Here is a 24,292-nt window from a genome sequence, read left to right on the forward strand (position 1 = left end):
GCACAATACTCATGCTCTAATGTGCTATGCTATACAAATAATCAAATCTAACAATGTTAGCTTTGTCTTCTATAACAGTTGCTTACCATACTCTTCTCCTCTCAATATTTCAGGTGCTATATAATTGGGTGTGCCACAGAAAGTGCTGGTAGTGTCACCAGGACCAAGTCCTTCCTGTAGAGGCAACATAAATTGAGACCCATGCAAAAGTAATTTTCACAATAATCTGAACAATCAGCAGCAGTAAAAACAGATCTCCCAAAATTTCAGGTGACTTAAAATTAATTGGTTGCTTGAAATGACATTAAGCCATCCAAATACAAAGCATTGCTGCAAAATATTTATCGAAATGAGTGTCAAGTTATTCAAAGACCATGCAACACAACATATTGTAATAAATAAAGATTAATATTTTTTTAAAATTTAGAGTACCCAATTAATTTTTTCCAATTAAGGGACAATTTAGCGTGGCCAATCGACCTAGCCTGCACATCTATGGGTTGTGGGGGTGAAACCCACGCAAACTCGGGGAGAATGTGCAAACTCGACACGGACAGTGACCCAGAGCCGGGATCGAACCTGGGACCTCGATGCCATGAGACAGCAATGCTAACCACTGCACCACCGTGTTGCCCATAAAGATGAATATTTAACTAGGGTAACATATCATTGTGGAATGCACATATTAAAACATCACAATTGCAGGCGAACACACATCTCAAGATGCAACATGTCACTGTCCTACAAGATACTGAAAATACATCCAATCGCTGTAATGTCACTGTATAAGATAATGAACAGTAACAAGGAAATGGTACTTATTAATATACCTAAATATTGAGATAATTACTTCAATATTCAGGATGCAATTACAAATTTTCAAATAGTGCTTGTAATGCACGTGTAACAAGGAGCAAGCTACTATAGCAATGTTTTGTTTATAAATGATTTTATTGGGTTTTTGAACAAAGTATATTTACCGTTATGTACACAAAATAGAGTAACATAGAAGAGAAGGGGACATGCACAAAAAAACAAAACAAACAATAAAAATAGTTAGAATAAAATAACTGGGAGGGTATTATGTGCTAGCTCAATAACAGCAGTTCTGTACAATTGGCAATATTGTTTTTCGCCTATAAGTAGGCATCCGTTTGTGTGTGTGTGTGTGTGTGTGGGGGGGGGGGGGGGGGGGGGGGGGGGGGGGGGGGGGGGAACTGGGGGCGTGCAGATACATTTGGGCACCGGGGAAACAATAACAGAGGGCAATACGCGAATGGATCTGAAGTTGGTGTTGTCGCGTGCTTCTTCCGGACGGTTTTTGCTGCCGTTGTCGTGTCGCGATTACCTCCACTTCAGCCATTCATCCTGTCTTCCACCCGTATTTTCCTTGTTCTCTGCTCCTGTAGGTGCCAAGTTTGTTGTCGTTTCCCGTGCCCTCCTTCTGGCTGTCATTCCCTTGCCTACCCCCCACATCACTGGTTCCCCTCTGTTGTTCCCCGTCTCCTCCCTCTTCCCCCCACTTCTTGCCCTTGCCCCTTCCCCCCTCCCCCTCTCCTGTGGTTCGCCTTCCTTTTCTCTTGGGTTTAGCTGCAATTCCCCCCACCCCCTGGTCTGTCCCTCCCCTGCCTCAGCTACATTCCCCTGATTCTTGGCTACCTGGAACAATTGGGTGAATGGCTCCCACATTCTGTGGAAGCCGTCGTCTGACCCTCGGATGGCGAATTTGATTTTCTCCATTTGGAGAGATTCTGAGAGGTCGGACAGCTAGTCTGCAGCTTTGGGTGCTGCTGCTGACCACCAGCCAAACAGGATTCTACGGTGGGCGATCAGGGAGGCAAAGGCAAGGGGTCCGCCCTCCTCCCCAGGAATAGATCTGGCTGGTCTGATACCCCGAAGACCGCCACTTTTGGGCATGGACTACAGCAATGTTGATGGTTTAAATATCAAGAATTATTTTCTTGGCTTTTACAAACAAGTAAGCTTTCCATTTTATAACACCTGCAAATGTGTCTCCTATGCATATATAGTTAGTGTTATTCGGTCATTAGTCATGATCAGCAATTCGACCATGTGTTTAAACACCAAAAATAATGTAATGGCCTTAAGTGCAGGGCTTGGTGAAGAAGCAAATGACATAGGCCAAAAGGTTGTGGTGTTATTCCCGATTTGGCAGAGGCCAGCTGAGGCACTTCGGCTTGGTGCAAGGGGAGAGAAAAGAAATTCAACACGGGTTCCTGTCCTCTGTTACAACCTGGTTAACCTTTAATGACAAGTGGGTGTGTGTGAACCTTTGGTGAATATAGGATCGGACTCAACTACTTGGTTGAGTATGCTACTGGCATTGACTGTCTTGCTCACAAACAACTAATGGGCATGTAAATTAGATACTGAATGGTTATCAGGCCTCCAATGAGATGATGAAAAAAAAAAGATTTTAATCACCTTACATCTATCAATTTAATGACTAATTCAGTTGTTCATGTCAATAAGTATTTTTACCTTGAAATTTTATTCTCACTGTCACGCATAAACATCTTACCTTGCACATTCCATAATCTGTTAACTTGATGTGGCCATCAGAGTCTAAGAGAACATTGTCCAATTTCAAATCTCTGTAAATGATTCCTCTGTCATGAAGGAAGTTGAGAGCAATACAAATTTCTGCAGCATAGAACCTAAAGGAGGCAAATATACTGGTAATTCCACTGAACTTCACCACAATGAGTATGGTGGTCCTGTTAATAACTGCTTAATTTAAGAAACTAATTTTATTGGGCTAGATAGTTCATCATACACATTACCAGAGTGGTTTTCATCTCATTGTCATACATTTGTATATAAACTGGGTGTTATTTGCTCAAAGATAAAGAGGCGGATTGGTCCTGTCCATTCGCTGCTGTTTTGACATGCTGTCCAATTTTAAGACACAAATGAATTCTGACAATTAGAAATCCTGTCTGAAATGGGCAGGAGCCACATCAATATATGCAAATAGGGGTTGTGATATCATATAGAACCTGAAGTCATTTTCACCATTAGAGTACAAGCATGTCCTGCTAATGCCTACCAGCCATGGATAGTACAAGTTGGAAAACAATTTTTAAAGAGATCAGATACAGCTTGCCAAAGCTTTTGGAGCCATTTTTCTTGTAGCGAATTGGAGGTTTTTCATCTTACAACAATTTGAATATTTTATAAATTACATACCATCAAAGACTGCAACAGGGTTAGTACATATTCCTAACCAGCTATAATTTAGGTACTTGAGAAATAAGGAGTAAGAAAGAAACAAAGGAAGAAAGAAAGTGGTGAAAATGGAAAACGAAAAATGTACAAGACAAAAAATGAGAATCAAAGAGTGAAAAGGAAAACAAGTGCATTTTGCAATGAGTAGTGCTTCCTCTCAACATTCCTCCCATTTGCAAAAACTGACCCACAAAGATGAGAGCCTCAGGGAGGCACTCAACTCAGACTTCAGTGTAAAATCACAAAATAACATAATAGGCTGGAAAGTTCCAAGAACTGGGGGCGCGATTCTCCGCTCCCCATGCCGGGTGGGAGGATCACGGGAGGGCCGGGAGAATCACGCCACGCCGCCCTGGCACCCCCCGCGATTCTCCCACCGCCCCCAAAATGGCGTGTCACGTTTTGCGACACGCCGCTTGGAGAATCGCCGCTCGCCGTTTTTCCCGGCGACCGCCGATTCTCCGGCCCGGATGGGCCGAGCGGCCTGACGACCCCGATGGGTTCACGCCGGTGGCAACCACGCCTGGTCGCTGCCGACGTGAACATCGCGCGACAGGTAAGTGTGGGGCCTGTCGGGGGCGGAGAGAAGATCGAGCACCACGGGCGTGCTCGTGAGGTGACTGGCCCGTGATCGGTGCCCACCGATCGTCGGGCCGGCGTCTCTATCTTTCCCCTCTACCGCCCCGCAAGATCAAGTCGCCACGTCTTGCCTGGGCAGTGGAGGGAAGACGGCAACCGCGCATGCGCGGGTTGGAGCCGGCCAACCTGCGCATGCGCGGCTGATGTCACTTAGGCGCCGCCGGCCGTGTCATTCTCGGCGCGCCGCTTTGACGCAAGCGTCAAGGCCCGGCGGCCGAGTTTCTCACAACGCCGCTCCTAGCCCCCCCCGGGGGGGGGGGGGGGGGGGGGGAGGAGAGAGGTGAAATAGGGGTCGAGGAGCGGCCTCCAACGCCGGAGTGAAACACTCCGGGTTTCACTCCGGCGTCGGCCGTTGCGGAGAATCGTGCCCTGAGTATGCCAGAAACAATGGCATATATGTTAACAACAACTTGTCATTATATAGTGTCTTTAAAGTAACAAACGTCCAAAGGTGCTTCACAGGATCATCACAAAACAAAACATGACATTAAGCCAGATAGGGAGATATCACGATAGGTGAATGGTGAGTTTTAAAGAGCATATTAAAGGGGGTCACACAAAAGTGGCGAGGTTTAGGGAGGAAATTCTAGAGCCAAGGGCTTTGGCAGTTGAAGTAACGGTTGCTAATAGTGGACTGTTGCAGTGATTAAAATTAGGGATTAGCAACAGGCCAGAATTGGAGGAGCACAAATATCTTGACAGGCAGGAGATTACAGAGCTAGGAAAGGGTGAGGCCACGGAGAGATTTCAAACATTTGTTATGTGCCAGGCTTTAGAGAACCCAAAGTGTATCATGGAGTTCACCTGACCCACAACTTTTACTAGATTGTGGTATGGGGAGCACATGGCCCATTCTACAGGTGTGGTACAGCAGAAATGCAAAAGTATTTTTTAAAGCAAAACAATGTTTATTCTATGAACTCAAGTTAACCTTTTTAAAACATAGTGGACATCTTAGCAACCATTAATTCAAATACAACCCCCAAAGAATACAACACTAAGTAATCCTTAAGCTGTCATTTTAACATCCATAAGACTTAAAAAAAAACTTTTAACAGAAGCACATCAGGTTAAAGTCACTACTGAGAGCAGTTATTAGTTTTAAATCACCAAAGGACCGATTTACATTCTTTAGATTACAGAGAGAGACTCTAATACCCCTTCTGGCTGTGACTGCAGCTGTCCAGCTCTGAAAACGAAACCAAAAAGACACAGACACACCCAAGCTTTTCTCAAAGTGAAACTAAAAATCAGAGCCAGAGCTCATCTCCACCCACACTCTGACATCACTGCAGTAACATGAGCAGCCAAACATTTCTTAAAGCGACATTCCCATGACACCATGCTGCAAATTTTAAAATTAACTAATTGTTTAACTCTGAGCAAGCACAAGGTGATGGGTGAACGGGACTTAGTGCGAGTTTAGGACTCGGGCAGTGAATTCCAAAAACCTGTTAGGTTTATGACTGCATTTGGCTGGGATAACAGTGTCTTGTACAGAGATAATTAAAAGATGTTGATCTCTTTCTTCCTGTACCCACCCCAATCAGTCATTCACAAAGACAGTAGCCCGCTGTCAGATTTATTTGTCAATACAGTTCAATACTGTCATCCTGATAAATTTATACTATCCACGATTTTTCCATTATTCTGCCACATACCTGGCATGTTCTTCGGGAAGTTTCCTTTGCCGTTGCATATGAAACATGAGGTCACCACCATTGACGTATTCTATAACTAGAAACAGCCTGAAACATAACACAGAAAATAAGGTTAAATAAATAAAATGCAAAAACCCATTAAGAACTGCTGTTTAGAAAATCTTAAATATGCAGAAGTGCTCTTTGTTTTCTGAAGTTTCAATACTATAAGGCACCATATCTTTTTTCGCTTTTGCATATATATTTAAAATCACTTATGGTCAAACGAGCTTTCAATTTGTGATGTACAGGAGCTCAGAAAATTCAGTGACCACTTAGTAATATTAATCCCACCATCAATGTTCATTTGTCCATTTATAAATGGTTCATTTTCTTTGAAGAAATACTATAGAATGGCATTACGTCTAAACAGAATCAGAGATGTGTTATGGCGCAGAAGGTGCAATATCGATGGGCTTGCTGCTTGGCAACTGTGCCCGTGGTTTCAAAACACAACCATTTTCTCAGTCTTGTCGTAAATATCATAGCCAGTATCACAAAAATGGCAGAGAAGACGGATGTCACTTATTTTTGCAAATTATTTCCCTTTCTCTTCATTTGAGTCCACTTGCTGCCATTCTCTAGCAAACAATCAGGAGCCTGACCATAAAAAAGACCGTTGCCCCACCTGGGAAGGAAGTCCTACCTCAGAGAGCTGCTGGCCAATCCGGCAGTTCAGAAGTCGCAGCAGTGTAAGGTTTGAGTGGGGGCCAGTGCAGGTACTACAACCAGTTCCAAAGAGGAGGAGATGAGCCGGGCTGAAGGCAAACCTGGATATCAACAGGACCCAACTGGCAGGATCTCCAGAGGAGAGGTGTGGTGCCTCCAATGGGCACAGATCACCTCCCCAAAGGAGATTCCTTCCTCCACCCATTGCTTGACATCAGCTCGTCCAGCAAAAGTTGTTGGTCTACCCACTTGGCCTGGGCTCCCCGCCACTACCACAGGTAAAATAGTGGCAGGGGAGGGGTGGGGCAATTGGGTGAGAGGGCCACCCAACCCCACCATTGTGTCCTTCATAAAATAGGAGACAGGTTGGGGACAAGGAGGAAAGCAGTGGGAAGGCCTTCAAACATGCCAGTGGAAAACAGTAATATCCAGCTCACAAGTATTATGTAGAATTCTTACTTAACATTTTGACCTCTCCAGATTCATTAGTTACAATTAAAAAGGTCCAATGAAAGAAAAAGAGAAAAGAAAAAATACTAAGCTTTATTAAGAACTATTTCATACCTGCTTTCCGTTTGGAAACATGAATGAAGACCAACCAGAAATGGGTTACTGGAGGCCTGCTCAAAAACATGTTTTTCTGTCTGTACCCAATCGATATCCTGTGAAGAAAAAGGGAATTGCATAACGCATGGCCCAAATGACAAGCAACAAGATATGACTATAAACAAATCTTAATTAGACTTGAAGTGCATCTTTTTTTAAAACTCTTCCTTGCCTAACAACTCCCTTAAGTAAGTTCCACATTAATTCTGGCTGAAAGCAGAAGACATCATTTTTTTGTTAACCTCCGCCATTCTTCAAACCATATGTAAAACATAAAAACTTTTTAAAAACCGTTGCCCACCGAGTATTTTTTATAAATAGAAGGTAGAAGGCATAACGTTAATATTACGCAGAATATACAACATTTGGGACCATCTGTCCATGTTGGCATTTTTCCTCTGCTCACGCCTTCTCTTATTCTTTCTCATCTAATTTGATCAGCAGAACCCTCGATTCTCTTCTCCCTCCTGTGCTCACCTGCTCTTTGAAATGCATCAATATTATTTGAATGAACCGCTGGGGTAGCGGGTTCTGCATTCTCTCAATTCTCGGATATTTGTTCTGAATTGCCCCTGCAGGATCTTATATGTTTCAATAAGATCACCTCTCATTTTTCTAAATTCCAATGGATACAGGCCCAACATGTCCAACCTTTCCTCATAAGATAATTCCCTCATCCCAGGAAGCAGGAGAGTGAAAATAGCTGAAAGTCTGTATTTATAAGTTATTAGATAAAATATAGAGTTTTGTATATATATTTTAACATATCAAAATTTTTCAGAATTTTAAAGATCTCTATTAGGTTACTCTTCAGCCTTTTATTTTTAAGAGAAAAGTGACCCTAGAAATCTTTTTCTTTTTCTGATAAGTATAACCTTGTGGTTTCGGTATCATCCGTTTAAATATTTTTTGTACCCTCTCCAATACCTCGTATCCTCTTTATAATGTGGCAACCAGAACTGTTCACAGACCTTTTAGAAATCTAGATAAATTACATCCACTGCATTACACATGTATATTCTCTCTGTTACCACTTCAAACAATTCAATGAGGTTGATCAAGCAAAATGTTCTCTTTTGAAATCTACGCTGATCTTCATTATTATATTTTTGGCTTTAGAAATGTTTTTCTATATTCTCCTTTGGTAGGGATTTCCATGATTTTTCCTATTACTGATGCTAACCTGATTGACCTTTAGGTTGGTGGATAATTCATATCTGCCTTCTTAAATATAGCTTTAACATTAGCTATCAATCAGACCCCTAGTGCTATACCTTTTGTTCATGTATTAAATATTTTCTGCAGCTTCCTTAATCAGTTTGGACCAAATGAGTTAGCTTCTTTGAGTTTGGTTAGTTTATTTACTATTTCTTTTCTTTTCATAATAAAATGGTTATACATTTCCAGTCCGACCTTCCAATGTCAGGTTCATCCGATCTATCGCCCGGGTAAATACTAGAGTAAAGTAATTACTTAATATTCTTGGCATTTCACTGTCAATGTTTGTGATTTTTATCCTGTAAATCCTCTGATGGCCCTATTCCAATCCAAAACTTGTGTGCCTGCAGAGTATTTGACTACTTTTTTGCAGTTCATCTACTCATCTGCCTTGACCCTCAACTTTTCCATTGTGTTAGAGATCCATCTGTCCAAATTCCACTGACAGATGCATCAGAAAGTGCATAAAATCATATTCTAAAGTACAGTGTTTTTTTTTCTTTCTCTTTCTATCCATCTGAAGTCAATGCATAACTTTGCAAAATGAAATGTTTATTTGCGTATTAAAACCAAGTTCGTTCTCTTTTAAATTAAAATTTTTTTTTAAAAGAGTACTCAATTAATTTTTTTTTCTAATTAAGGGGAAATTTTAGTGTGGCCAATCCACCTATCCTGCACATCTTTGAGTTGTGGGGTGAGACCCACGCAGACACGGGAAGAACACACTGACAGTAATCTGGATCCTCAGCACTGTGAGGCAGCAGTGCTAACCACTGCATCATCATGCCACCTGAGTTTGTTCTGTACAGCAGATAACAAAAGGCAGGTTTGAGCAGCACCAGGTATGTTTGTTCTTTAAGTTACATTTCTATGTCTAGCTGTAAACAAGAGTCATTCATTACCATAACTACTAGAACTCTATAAGTAAAGTCTCCATAGTTCAAGATGACCATCGGCTGCTTTCTTCTTTGACGGGGAGAGCTGACTGGTGGTGTTTTAACCTGAGGATCATTACACCCCAGACGAAGGGCAAGGTTGAGAAGGCAAGGCCTTCACGGGTAACCTCTTCAAGAAAAGAGACAGGTCTGACTGTGGAATCTAGAGAAATTTCTCTACTCACCACCACGGAAAGGTCATCACGAGAATACACTCAACCACTCTTCCAAGTGACTAAAGAATTCCTTTCGGAGTCTCAGTGTGGCGTCCGTCCATCAAGAGGCTCAATGGACATGATTGTCAGCGCGTGAAAAATCCAGGAAAAATGCAGGGAGCAGCATCAATCTCTGTACATGGCCTTCTTCGATCTAGCACGATCTTGACTGTCAACCGTGAGGTATTGTGGACCATCCTCCTCAAATTCGGCTGCCTGCAGAAATTTGTCACCATTCTCCGCTGGTCCACGATGACATGCAAGCAGTGAACCTCACCAACCGAAGCACCACAGACCAAATCCCTAGAGCGATATCACCAATGCTGCCTCCCCAAAATGCTGCAAATCCACTGGCAGGAAATGCTTACCAACGTGAGCGTCCTCTCCAAGGTCAATATCTGCAGTATTGAGGCACTTGTCCCGCTTGACCAGCTGTTATGGGTGGGCCACATTGCCCGCATACCCAACACAGGACTCCGAAAACTTCTGCTCTACTCAGAGCTCTGCAAAGGCAAGTGATCACGAGGACTGCAGAGGAAATGCTACAAGGACACTTTAAAAGTCTCCCTAAATAAATGCAACATTCCCACTGACACGTGGGAATCGCTTGGCTTAGAACACACAGAAAAAGCATCTGTGAAGGCATCAATCACCTAGAGTGAGGCCAAGCGTAAACAGCAGAAGGTGAGCACAGAATCCAGAAGGTGCCACCCACCCACCTCATCAAACACCACCTGCCAAACCTGCGGCATATGTCTGCGGATCCAGGATTGGACTATTCAGTTACCACAGAACCCACTTCCCCAGTGTGGAATCAAGTCATCCTCGAAGCTGACGGACTGCCCATGAATCCTTCATTCCTAACACAATCTCCTGTGCATTGCTCCTCCTCTTAGCTGGACCATTGTAACTATCTCGGATCCATGGTCAGGAATATCCTTCCTAAACGCCTCTGTATCAGAATGATCTTACAAAAGCTTTCAGCCTCTTCGACCTCCTTCTACAAAATGTTCCTTAAAAAGTTTTGACCAAGTTTTTGATCACCCCCTCTAACATCTTTATTTGACTAAACACATTTTTGCAATAGGTCTCAAGACTTTCAGATGTGATTCTACATGCAAGATTTGTCAGAAATTGAAGTTTAAAAAATATCTTTCATGGTGATGTGGGTGTCACTGGCTAGACCAGCATTTATTGCCCATCTCTAAATGCCCTTGAAAAGGTGGTGGTATGCTGCCTTCTTGAACTGCTGCAGTCCACGTATGCAGGAACACCCACAGCACTGTTAAGAAGGGAGTCCCAGGATTTTGACCCAGCAGTGAAGGAATAGTGATGCAGTTCTAAGTCAGGATGGTGTGAGGCTCAGAGGAGAAATTGTAGGTTGTGATGTTCCCATGTACCTGCTGCCCTTGTCCTGCTACGGCGTAGAGGCCATGGATTTGGAAGCTGCTGTCAAAAGATCGTTCATGAATTGCTGCAGTACATGTTGTAGATGTGCGTCTGTGGTGGAGGGAGTGAATGTTGAAGGTGGTGGATGGAGTGCCAATCAAACAGGCTGCTTTTTCCTGGATGGTATCAAGCTTCTCAAGTGTTGTTGGAGCTGCACTTATCCAGGCAAGTGGAGAGTATTCCATCACAATCCTGCCTTGTAAATGGTGGGCAGGTGGCGAGTTTCTCTCGCCAGAATTCCCAGCCTCTGACCTACTCTTGTACCACAGTATATATGGCTGAGCCAGTTCAGTTTCTGGTCAGTGGTAAACTGCTGACAAACATTGTTAACAAAAAGAATATTTCATGAAATGTTCCCACCTCGTAATAACTTGGGGCAATTCAGTTCATGTAAGAGTGACATCAACGTATCCGTTCCTCGATTTTGCATCATGTTAAAACAGATTCTTGGGCAGTACGTGGCGCAGTGGTTAGCAATGCTGCCTCACAGCGCCAAGGACCTGGGTTCAATCCCAGCCTCGTGTCACTGTCTGTGTGGCGTTTGCACATTCTCCCCCCTTGTCTGTGTGGGTCTTAGCCTCACATCCCAAAATGTGCAGGATAGGTGGATTGGTCACGCTAAATTGCCCCTTAATTGGAAATAAAAGAATTGAGTACTCTAAATAAAAAAAAACAGATCCTTATCCACGATTTTTCTGTCCTTTAAATCACCCCTCTCCTTAAAAAAAATACTTGATCCCACCCTCCAGACAAACTATAGCACCATCTCCAGTCTTTCATTTCAGCCAAATTCCAAGGTTTTAATCTTACTCTGCAATTTAGTTGGATAGTTCTGTCGTGTAAACAATCATTTTCTGTTAAAGATGTGATTACTCCATGAAACACTTCTTGCAAACCTGTTTTTATTCACAACTTAAAAAGACAGGGGGCGGCACGGTGATGCAGTGGTTAGCACTGCTGGCTCACGGCGCCAGGGACCCAGGTTCGATCCCGGCCCGGGTCACTGTCCGTGTGGAGTTTGCACATTCTCCACGTGGCCCACAACCCAAAAAAATGTGCAGGGTAAGCGAATTGGCCACACTAAATTGCTCCTTAATTGGAAAAAAAGAATTGGGTACTCTAAATTTATTTGACATAAACAGGCAAAGTATTAACTATTTTTAGTGGGGATCAAATCCTTATATTTACTAAATAGTAGCGGTCGAGTTTCCACTCATTTATGCTGGTTATATGAATCCAGGTGCAATCTGCTAAACCAGTGCAAAACTGGGGAATTTCTAATGCAAGTAAGATATGCCCACTTGTGTTAATGTTTTCCGTGACCTTTTTAAAAAATCTTAAAAAACATTTTTCCAATTAAGGGGAAATTTAGCTTGGCAATCTATCTACCCTCACATCTTTGGGTAGTGGGAGTGAGACCCATGCAGACACTGGGAGAATGTGAAAACTCCACACGGACAGTCACCGGGGCCGGGATTGAACCTGGGTCCTTCGCTCCATGAGGCAGCAATGCTAACCACTGTGCCACCATGCCACCCATTTCCATGATCTTCAATGTTACAGCCTGAAGCAGCCCTGGGTCACAAAACCTGCTATGTTCCAGGGCAAATTTGGAAGATCACCAATTGTACTAGTTCGGGGGGGGGAATCAAATTGTGCTCTTTTTCTTAGGCCATAACCTAACCAGTTTTTTTTTGTTGAGCAAATTGCAATTTTCCAAATACGCCCACAACTGAAACTTTATTCCTGATCTCCTGCTCCATTACTCTGCAAAAAAAAGGAGAACAAAAATGGAATTTTGTAAAAATAAGTTATTTTTTTTAAGAACCTTTTCTTCCTTTACTCATTTTATTGGCAGATTCTTATAAAAACTTGGTTTTTACATTTTCTTAGTTTCACATAATATTTGAGTCTTTTTCATTTTTTGTAAGTTTATTTTGTTTATGTCCTACTTTCCTGATTACAAGCTTTTAGAATTAAATCATTTTGCATGTTAGTTCCTTTGGCTCATTGGAACACAGTGACCTGTAAACTGATTTGAATATTTCTTGAAATTTAGCAATGATTTGTTGTCTGCAATTGGGCTTTCCAAATAAAGCAGTGTGCTATCTTATTCAATTTCTGTCTTTTTATCCAGATCTGAAGCAATGTATCTAAGGAATCTTTTTCTCCAAAGGCCCCAATTATGTGATTGACCCAAGTCTTGGATAAGTCTAAATTCATCTGGAAGGGTCGATTTCTGATCCATGGTTAAAAAAAATAATCTGTAGATTTAGCTTTAAAAAGTTGGTTAAATTCAAGATGGTACTGCCATTGATTGAAAGACAAAAGATATCCCTGCGCTTGCTGGTTTTGGTGGGCTCTCTCTGCAATGGTGCTCATAGACAGCCTTGAACAATTCTGAATAATGCTTGGATTAATTGGTCGCAGACCTCTCAGTTTTAGTGCTATGCTTTAGGGTTGCAGAAGCACTGAATCCTGGCCTTTGCTCGTCTTTAAAGAGGTTTCTTCAGTCTTGCTTCTTCTGAAATAATTCATTAATTATTTTTTCCTCTTTCGGATCAAGCTCAGACCCACGTGTTCAGGCAGCAACTCGGGAATCTGCTTTTCTCAACTGAGTTTTTAAACGGCAATTTCTGACCATATTTAAATATTTCTCAGGACTTGCTTTATTCACATTTTAGAACTTTCAATTCAGCCCTGCTAGGTCTGCTAACTCTGCACTCTGGGAATTGAAGCTGGACTTCGAAGCCATCGAGTCTGCTGTTGCGGTAAGGAATTCTAAATTTCTGCCTTCAACTTCCAAGCCTTCCTTTGGAGCTTTTCCCTGGTGAATTTTCTCTGCGTGTCAGCTTCTCGACCCTTTCTTCTGGTCAGAATTCTTCTCAACTATTTCTTTAGTCTTGAAGAATTTTAGTTTTTTTCTGCATTTTTTACGAGGTTCTGGATTTTTCCATTCACTGCCACCAACATGTAGAGTATTTGATACCGCTCGATAAACCTCAGTTAAGTTCTCAGTCTTAAGTAGATTAACTGTATGTATTTATTAATTACAAGAACTAGATATATAATATATAGACACACACGCACACACAGTAAAAGGTTCAAGTTAGAAGCTGTCGCCGTGGTTGCCTGCCACGGATCTGTCCAATACGATAATGACACCGAGGTATGGGATTGGCATAAGATACATAAAATTAGAGAAATGAATACGCAGCTCAAGGACTGGTGTTAGTGAAGTGTGTTTCGGGTCGTGGGGCACTGGCATCAGTAGTGGGGAATTGGGGGCTGTACCGTTCGGATGGCCTACATTGGAACCATGCTGAGACCAGTGTTCGTGCAAACCCCATAACTAGGGAAGTAGAAAGGGCTTTAAACGAAAAAGGGGAGGGCGTGATTCTGGAATGGGGATATTTAGGTTAACAAAGCAAAATGATATGGCAGCACTGCAAGGCAGCTGTTTAGGCAATGATACCCAGAGAGTGACAAGAAGGGACAGTGTGTGCATACATACAAAAAGGCAAATGGGATCAAAGAGGGAAAATAGTAAAAGTGCAAAATTAATGTCTCTTTACATAAATGCACGTAGTATTCAGCACAAAATAATGAATTAATGGCGCAATTTGACCAATATCAATATTAGAAACACTGGGTGAGGCACAGAGCTCCAGTAGTCCCTACACTCCTCTCTCTTTATGTCAGTCTTCACAACTGAACCCCAACTCCACAATCAATTCTTGACGTTTCTCCAATTGTGAACCCATTCAGTTTTAATCTAAAATATGACTTTTAAAAATATCTATAAGGGTAGTAAATTCCATAAATCACTCAACAAATCTTTACCTTTGAGATAGAGCATCTTAAGGATGTTTAAGGTTGAATAAAAATGCAAGTTCTTTCTTAAATTGAAATGTGGTGATAAAACCCTTTAGTACACTGCAAGGGTGGTTAATAATAATAATCTCTATTGTCACAAGTAGGCGTACACCAACACTGCAATGAAGTTACTGTGAAAATCCCCTAGTCGCCACACTCCGACGCCTGTTTGGGTACACTAAGGCAGAATTTAGAATGTCCAAATTACCGAACGGCACGTCTTTCGGGACTTGTGGGAGGAAACCGGAGCACCCGGAGGAAACCCGGGCAGACATGGGGAGAACATGCAGACTCTGTACAGACAGTGACCCAAGCCGGGAATCGAACTTGGGACCCCGGCACTGTGAAGCAACAGTGCTAACTAATGTGCTACCATGTCGCCCATTATTGACATTATATGGGTAGATTGAACAAAATCTAAGAATTAAAATATTAATGCATGTTTACAAATTGTAACTGCAATATCTACACAAGAGTAAACAATTAAAATTCCAAGTAAACTTGATTTTTAATGGTGTGATGGCCAACCCCAGAATTGCCATTGCTTCAGTGATGACTAAATATTCTTTATTTTGATGTTCTGAATTAAAGACAGGACCTGATTTGCTAGGCTATTGGGAAGACATCACAAATGAAATCATGAGCACCAGGTTTAGTCCTCTACTTTTTTCTATCCATCTGCTACCAGCGATGTGCTCCATGGTGATGTTTCAGATTTTCAAAAAGACTATCTCTTATTTACTCTGATTGAATTTTAGCCTTTCCATGACTCATTAACAGAGAGGTTGTCTTGGCTCTTATTTTGTGATAGAATTCCGATTCTATTGGGATGTAAAACAATCTCTCTGGTGCACAGTATGTAAAGAAGTTTGCCCATGGTTTTAAGTGGCTCAAATGGAGTTGTCAATAACCGCCAAACACTCCCAGTTGAAGTAAGCAATATTAAAATATTTCAGAAATATTTTGTACATTTTATATGGTATGTGTCATAGTTGCTCCTCGACTATCAACAAAAGATGAGCCCTAAATTCTCATTTTGTTCTTGCCTGATGTCTTTCTACTTCCCTGGTATCAAAATACAAACTCTACTAGGTTTAGATTTATTTTCATGGGGTTGTTAAGGGATGGTCTAATTTAAGTTCATGTGGCACTCAACTTTTCTTCCACTTCTCCCTGCCCACCTGAAGGTGCTGACTCATACTGGATATAGTTTCACTGGTGCAAACAGCATTGTGATAGCTTATACAAATGATCATTCACATTCAGGAGCCAATACAGCAAGGTGGATTAATTAATGATGAATGCTATCACAGCCAAGCCCAATCACCTCCTCACTGGATATTTGCACGTGCATAATTTCCAAGGTGGTTAACTGAATCAATGAAGAAACAGGTGTCCTAACCTAGTGACACAACCCAGATAATTCAGAACACCAGTGAAGTCCTAAACCTCTCCCGTCTGTTTGCTCCAGCATCACACAGGTTATTCACCCACCAAGCCAGGGACGTTCTTGGCAGTTCCAAGAGCAGAACAATGAGATTCAAAATATTTGAAAATCCACCTCTGCATTAAGAGAGGAATTGGACCATCAAAACAAATATTGGATAAAATTAATTGTGAGCAAAACAAAGTAATACAAATTTGCCGGCAGCAAATAAAAACCATTTGGTTGATATGTTTACTCAATACAAGAGACTTTCATATTTGTAGAGAGCCCAAGAAACTATCCTGAATGAAGATTAACATACATGAGGGCAGGACTTCCGGTGGCGGCAATGTGGAGCTAAGCCGCACGTTCGGCAGCTCCTGCTTTTTTTTGGCTTTTCGGGCTCTTTTAAGAGCCCGCAACGGCGCTGTTTCGACTTTTCCCTCGGGGGGGAAACACAGCCAGTGTGCCCAGCAGCCGGTGGATGGACTGGATTTCCAGCGGAGCGGTCCAAAAATCGGTTTTACCTCAGAGAACGGCGAGAGGCAGAAAAGGCAAGATGGCGGCGGGCGGGGAAGCAGCGTGGCAGCTGTGGGCGCGGGAGCAGCAGGAGCTGCTTCAGCGCTCCTTCATGGAGCTGAAAGCCGAGATTCTGGAGCCGTTTAAGGCCTCATTGGACAAACTGGTGGCGACCCAGACGGCTCAGGCCGGGGAGATTCGGGAGCTGCGGCACAAGGCCTCGGAGAATGAGGATGAGCTTTTGGTCCTGGCAGTGAAAGTGGAGTCGCACGAGGCACTGCACAAGAAATGGCAGGCGAGGATGGAGGAGATGGAGAACCGCTCCCGCCGGAAGAATCTACAGATTTTGGGCCTCTCGGAGGGGCTGGAAGGATCGGATTTGGCAGCCTATGTGGTCCTAATGTTAAACTCGCTGATGGGTGCAGGGTCGTTTCGTGGTCCCCTGGAGCTGGAAGGCGCCCATAGAGTGCTGCAGCGGGAGCCCAGGCCGAACGAACCGCCCAGGGTGGTGCTGGTCCGTTTTCACCGCTTGGTTGACCGGGAGTGCGTGTTGAGGGGGGCGAAGAAGGAAAGGAGCAGCAGGTGGGAGAATACGGACATTCGGATTTTTCAGGACTGGAGCACGGAGGTGGCGAGGAGAAGGGCTGGCTTCAATCAAGCGAAGGGAGTGCTCCACAGGAAGGGGTGAAGTTTGGCCTTCTACAGCCGGCTTGCCTCTGGGTCACGTACAAGGGCCGCCAGCTCTACTTTGACTCTCTGGAGGAGGCCTGGGCTTTTGTCCAGGCTGAGAACTTGGATTCGGACTGAGGACTGGGGGGGAAATGTACTTTGCTTGGAGGTTTTGTCCTCTTGGGTATCCTTTCACCCATAGTGGCTGTGTTTGCTGATGGTTGTTTCCTGTTTGGTTTCGCCGTTTTTGCTATTTGAGTTATGGTTATTTGGGTTCTTTTGGGGTTTCTTTGGGGCTGTTGGTTATTTATTGTGATGGGTTTTTTTTTCCACTGGTGGGTTGGGGAGTAGTTTGGGGTCCCGATGGGTCATGTGTCCATCTTTTTCCCACGTGTTGGGTCGAGGGGCGGGTCTCGGGTTGGAAGCGTGGGCTTTCTTCCCGCGCCGGAGGAATTGGGGCGGGGCCGGCGCTGGGAGGGAGGGATTGGCGGCTGTGTTGCATCCGGGTGGGGGGGGGTCGTGGTTTTGGCGGGAGTAGCCGGGGTCAGCAGAAGTCAGCTGACTCACGGAAGCATAATGTTGGGGGTAACGCAGCTAGGGGGGCACTAGCTTGGGGGGGGGGGTTGGGAGGGAAGAGGAGAGGGGGGGGGGGGGTGCCGGGTTGTTGCTGCAGGGACTGTGAGGGAATGGATGGTGAAGGTGGGGGGTTGGGAGGGGGGTTAGCCACCGTGGGGAGTGGGCTTGGGGGGTTCCCCGGGCACGTGGTGGGTTGAGGAAGGGCTATGGCTGATCGGCGTAGAGGGAAGGGGACGGCCCCTCGGTTTCGGTTGGTCACATGGAACGTGAGGGGGCTGAATGGTCCGGTGAAGTGATCCCGGGCCTTGGCTCACTTGAGGGGGCTGGGAGCGGATGTGGCTATGCTCCAGGAGACGCACCTCAGGGTTACGGATCAGGTGAGGCTAAGAAAGAGTTGGGTGGGACAGGTGTTTCACTCGGGGCTTGATGCAAAGAACCGTGGGGTGGCAATTTTGGTGGGTAAGAGCACGTCGTTCGTCGTGTCCAAAGTGGTGGCTGATAGTGCAGGTCGATATGTGATGGTGAGTGGGAGACTTCAGGGGGAGCGGGTGGTCTTGGTTAATGTTTATGCCCCCAACTGGGATGATGCGGGCTTCATGCGGCGTATGCTGGGCCTGATCCCGGACCTGAAGACAGGGAGATTGATTCTGGGTGGGGACTTTAACACAGTGCTGGATCCGGCTCTGGACCGCTCGAAGTCTAGGACGGGCAGGAGGCCGGCAGCGGCCTCGGTGCTGAGGGGATTCATGGATCAGATGGGAGGGGTGGACCCTTGGAGGTTTTTGAAGCCGGGGGGTAGGGAGTTCTCCTTTTTCTCCCATGTTCATAAGGCGTACTCCCAGATTGACTTTTTCGTGCTTAGCAGGGCGCTGATCCCGAGAGTGGCGGGGGCGGAGTATTCGGCGTTAGCCATTTCTGATCATGCTCCACATTTGGTGGACCTGGAGCTGGGGGAGGGGAAGGATCAACGCCCGCTGTGGAGGTTGGATGTGGGGCTTTTGGCAGAGGAGGAAGTGTGTGGTCGGATTCGTAGGGGTATCTGGAAACCAATGACAACGGGGAGGTGCAGGTTGGGATGGTTTGGGAAGCGCTAAAGGCAGTAGTTAGAGGGGAGCTGATCTCTATTCGGGCGCACAGGGAAAGGGGGGGGGGGGGAAGAGAGTCGAGAGGGAGAGGCTGGTGGAGGAGATGGTCAGGGTGGATAGGAGATATGCAGATACCCCAGAGGGGGGGCTTCTGAGGGAGCGGCGCAGTCTCCAAGCGGTGTTTGACATTTTAACCACCTGTAAGGCGGAGGTGCAGTGGAGGAGGGCACAGGGGGCGGTGTATGAGTACGGGGAGAAGGCAAGCCGGATGTTGGCTCACCAGCTCCGGAAGCGGAAGGCAGCTAGAGAAATTGGGGGAGCCACGGATGCGGGTGGGAACTTAGTGCGGGGTGGAAAGGACATCAATGGGGTGTTCAGATCCTTTTATGAGGGGCTATATCGGGCGGTACCCCCCGGGGAAGCAGGTGGGATGGACCGCTTTTTGGATAAGCTGGAGTTCCCAAGAGTAGGGGACGAGCGGGTGGAGGGTTTGGGGGCCCCAATTGAGCTGGAGGAGTTGGTGGAGGCGCTGGGAAGCATGCAGACAGGGAAAGCGCCGGGGGATTGGAGGGGGATTGTGCGGGGGGGGGAGCACCGGTTGTCGCTGTATGCAGATGATCTGCTGCTGTATGTCGCGGACCCGGCAGAGGGGATGCCAGAGGTGCTGAAGAGTTTGGGGACTTTTCGGGATATAAGCAAAATGTGGGGAAAAGCGAGCTGTTTGTCCTGCACCCGGGGGGTCAGGAGAGGGAGATAGGGGAACTCCCGTTGAGGGGGGCTGCGGGGAGCTTTAGGTATCTTGGGGTCCACGTGGCTACGACCTGGGGGGCTATGCATAGGCTTTACATTTGGAGGTTGGTGGGCAGATGGAGGAGGAGTTCAGGAGGTGGGATGCGCTTCCGCTCTCGTTGGTGGGTAGGGTCCAGTCGGTTAAAATGACGGTGCTCCCGAGGTTTTTGTTTCTTTTCCAGTGCCTCCCCATGTTGATCCCGAAGGCTTTTTTTAGAAGGGTGAATAAGTCGATTCTGGGGTTTGTGTGGGCGTGGAAGGCCCCGAGAGTAAGGATGGTATTTTTGGAGTGAAGAAGGGAGGTAGGGGACCTGGCACTGCCCAACCTGTGTGGATATTATTGGGCGGCGAACGTGGCGATGATTCGCAGGTGGGTGACGGAAGGGGAGGGTGACGCATGGAAGAGGCTGGAGGTGGCATCCTGTGCGGGTACGAGTCTGGAGGCCTTGGTGACGGCCCCACTTCTACTCCCCCCGGCAAAGTACTCCACGAGTCCGGTGGTGGTTGCGTCCCTCAAAATCTGGGAACAGTGGAGGCGGCATAAGGGGGAAGTGAAGGCCTCAGTTTGGGCCCCGATACGGGGCAATCACCGTTTTGCGCCAGGGAGAACGGGTGGGGGATTTGGGAGTTGGCACAGGGCAGGCATCAGACAGTTTGGTGACCTCTTCTTGGATGGGAAGTTCGCGACTCTGGAGGAGCTGGTGGGGAAGTGGAACCTCCCCCCTGGGAACGCTTTTAGGTATATGCAGGTCAGGGACTTTGTTAAAAGGCAGGTGGAGGAGTTTCCGCGGCTGCCGCCAAGGGAGGTGCAGGACAGGGTGCTTTCGGGGACGTGGGTCGGGGAAGGGAAGATCTTGGCTATCTACCAACTGATGCAGGAGGAGGAGGAGGCCTCAGTAGATGAGCTCAAAGCGAAATGGGAGGAAGAGCTAGGGGAAGAGATTGAGGATGGGACGTGGTCGGACGCCCTGGAGAGGGTGAATTCTTCCTCCTCTTGCGCACGGCTCAGCCTAATTCAGCTGATGGTGCTGCACAGGGCTCACATGACGGGGGCAAGGATGAGCCGGTTTTTCGGAGGGGAAGACAGGTGTGGGAGGTGTTCGGGTGGCCCGGCAAACCACACCCATATGTTTTGGGCATGTCCGGCTCTGGAGGGGTTTTGGAAGGGGGTGGCGGGGATTTTGTCGGAAGTGGTTGGGTCTAGGGTCACGCCGGGCTGGGGGCTCGCGATCTTTGGGGTAGCTTCGGAGCCGGGAGTGCAGGAGGCGAGAGAGGCCGGCATTCTGGCCTTTGCGTCTTTAGTAGCCCGGCGCAGGATTCTGTTACAGTGGAGGGATACGTGGCCCCCGAGTCCGGAGACCTGGGTCAATGACATGGCTGGGTTCATCAAGTTGGAGAGGATGAAATTTGCCCGGAGGGGGTCGGTACAGGGGTTCTTTCGGCGGTGGCAGCCCTTTCTCGATTTCCTGGCGAAGGGGTAGAGAGTGGTCGGTCTCTGCAGCAACCGGGGGGGGGGTATGGTGATGGTTGGGGGGTGTGTTATGTTATTTTCTTCTTTCTTGTATTGCTATTTGTTATTTATTTTGGGGGGGAGGGGGTGAGTTCTTTTCTTGTTCTGTTTTGGCGTGGAAACACACCTTGTTTGTTTTAAATTGCGGGGAGAAAATTTGTTATTGTTATTAAAAAACTTGAATAAAAATTATTTAAAAAAAAACATACATGAGGGCAGCACGGTGGCGCAGTGGTAGCACTGCAGTCTCACGGCGCCGAGGTCCCAGGTTCGATCCCGGCTCTGGGTCACTGTCCGTGTGGAGTTTGCACATTATCCCCGTGTTTGCGTAGGTTTTGCCCCCACAACCCAAAGATGTGCAGGGTAGGTGGATTGAACATGCTAAATTGCCGCTTAATTGGAAAAAATTGGTACAGGAGGCAATTTGCCCTTGTTTTTATATTTGTATTATAACCTCTTATATCTATCGAAATTTATAATTGAAGCTGTTCTGTTGGTTTCTCATGCTGTAATCATACTCCTGAAATTACTCAGAGGAGCCAGTGGGGGTGCTTCTGCAATTCTTCAGGGGACAGGATACTGTAGTACAGTGTAATTACAGCATGACAAACTTGCACAGGCGGTTTCCAGTATAAGTATGAAAGTAGAAACATTTTTGATCGAGAAAAATGGCAGGAAGTACATGTTTATGTTTACATATTAGATATTTAAATGTTCTGGCAGGCGTTGTAGTTTTGCACAAAATGAAAATAACGCAGTTTTAAGTTGCTGTAAAGTTGGTGTGCTGTGACAGATGGACAGCATCACAAATGATAGCTGCCTCTGTTCCCAGAGAATGGAAATAACAGAAGTAAAATAGGGTTGACTTCATGACCTTTTGTTATCATATTTGTGATGTATACAAATGGTTACATTTAAAGCTGAGGATGGGCCAATGTAAACCCACAATTAATTTCATGGTATTGGACAGATGGTGAGCTATTTCACTCATTTTCAACTTTCATTAAGAATGTCATTTTTCCATCCAAACCTATTTCCCTGCTGTCCCCCTCCTTGAAAATGTTTTTGAGACACTTATAATTATGCTGCTGAGCCATTTATCCCTTCTACGTCGAACTGAGCAATATTGGCGCTTTACTTGAAATTGCTGCATAAAATTGATTTTATTATGAAGGCAAAGGATGTAATGAACGACTACCAACTACTTTTCTGATAGTAGCTCTTCGGCACCTCAGCTCAACCCTCTCCAATGACTGGGAGAGTTTAGAAGTTAGCAGCAGACAACCTACTTTTTTTTAGGTATGGTACAAAATAAAGTAGGATGCAAAACATAAAATTATTGAAGATGTCAATTGTTTAGTCAGCCAGAAAATTTATTTTCATTTACATTTAAGCCTTTATATAGTCCACAGGTGTTGCTCTTAGCTTAGTTACGCTAATAAATGGCATCAGAATTGAAGTATGGCATGTGCTCATCGTAAGGGGACCACCAGGATAACACCTTCAGATTTGTTGCATGCAAATTTTAGCCTAACATAAAACACCCATCTACGCAAACATGCAGAACATACAAACTGTTTTGATTATATAAGACTGTACAGAGCATTCCTGATTACAGGATAATGATAGACATCACAGCCGTACTAAGGAAAATGAGAAAAAATAGTCGTCATTTCATTGAGGATCTTCACACAGCATAATCATCAAACTGTACTTTCACACGGCCAGATTCATGTTTTGGCAACCTCACTTTGAATTTTGGTTCACGCCCATCAATTTGTACCTTAAGTTTAAACAATGATAATTTAAAGATGTAGAATGCGTAATATCTTGATTGTAGCACTGCCATCACACCAGTAAATTGCTGACAATATTGTGCGTTATAATAAATTAGATTAAATTGTACTCTTATCCTCTTCTGAAAATGTTAACGATCATGTAGATTCCACTAACTTTAAACAAGAGGTTGGAATTCCCAACTACCAACTTAAATAATTGCATGACATGAGTTAAAGTTTTAAGACTTTTACTGTAACAAATAAACAAAGCAACATGACTAAACATTACCTGGTAGACAACTAATACTCTAAACTACAGAAAAGATAACCCCTTAGTGTCTTAACACAACTGATAACCCTAGGCCACACATATATTTACATCATGCTCTCCACAGGATTATAAACTCTTCATGAGAAACAATCCACAATCACATCCAATGAGTCCAAGTCTCCCTGTTTTACCAAGTCATAATGTCCAGTGACAGTCTTCTCCTTCAGTCCTCTGAGGATTCCTGAATTGAATTTCAACAGTTAGAACCATTCTGGTGATTTATTTTCCCACATGTTTCAGAGTCTTTAAATTGTCATGGATGCAACTCTTCATCCACAGACAATTACTAGGGATAGGGTACTAAGCAAAATATTAGAAGTAAAAGCTGACAAGACCCCAGGTCCTGACGGACTTCATATTAGAGTCTTAAAAGAAGTGGCTACTGAGATAATAGATATATTGGTTTTAATTTTCCAAAACTCCGTTTCTAGTTTCTATCAGATTGGAAAATAGTAAATGTGACTCCTCTATTCAAGAAAGGAGAGAGACAGAAAGCAGGAAACACAGGGCAGTTAGCTTAATACGTATTATGGAAATCTATTCTTACAAAGGTTCTTGCGGGAAACTTAGAAAATTTCAATGCAATAAAGCAGAGTCAACATGGTTTTGTGAAAGTTAAATCATGTTTGACTATTTTATTCAAATTCTTTGAGGAAGTAACAAGCAATGTGGATGAAGTGGAATCAGTGAATGTGCTGTACTTGGATTTCTAAAAGGCATTTTGACAAGCTGCTACGTCAAAGGTTACGATGCAAAATAAGAGCTCACGGTGCAGGGGTAACATATTAGCATAGATAGAGGCTTGGTTAGCTAACAGGAAACATGGGAGTCATAAATGGGTCATTTTTGAGTTGGCACGATGTGGCAAGTGGAGTTCCATAGGCATCAGTGCTGGGGTCTCAACTATTTACACTTTATATTATAGCTTAGATGAAGGGACCGAATGTATGGTTGCTAAGTATGACAAAGATGGGTAGGAGATTAAGTGGTGAAGAGACCATAAGGAGTCTGCAAAGGGTCATAGATAGGTTAAATGAGTGGACATAAATTTGG

The 24,292-nt window shown here is 44.8% G+C and overlaps 1 protein-coding gene across 8 annotated transcripts in view; it reads right to left on the reverse strand.

Moving 5' to 3' along the window:
- The window catches only part of prkcz (protein kinase C, zeta), a 643,052-nt gene that overhangs the window by 144,627 nt on the left and 474,133 nt on the right, over window positions 1–24,292 (reverse strand). For all 8 annotated transcript variants that reach the window (XM_038773788.1, XM_038773787.1, XM_038773793.1 and 5 more), the window contains 4 exons: window positions 6,822–6,919; window positions 5,550–5,636; window positions 2,543–2,678; window positions 87–174 (listed from right to left, as the gene is read on the reverse strand). In XM_038773788.1, the coding sequence (XP_038629716.1) occupies window positions 87–174; window positions 2,543–2,678; window positions 5,550–5,636; window positions 6,822–6,919 (409 nt within the window). The remainder of the gene's footprint in view (window positions 1–86; window positions 175–2,542; window positions 2,679–5,549; window positions 5,637–6,821; window positions 6,920–24,292) is intronic.

Source organism: Scyliorhinus canicula, chromosome 16, assembly GCF_902713615.1.
Source record: "Scyliorhinus canicula chromosome 16, sScyCan1.1, whole genome shotgun sequence".
Taxonomy (NCBI): domain Eukaryota; kingdom Metazoa; phylum Chordata; class Chondrichthyes; order Carcharhiniformes; family Scyliorhinidae; genus Scyliorhinus; species Scyliorhinus canicula.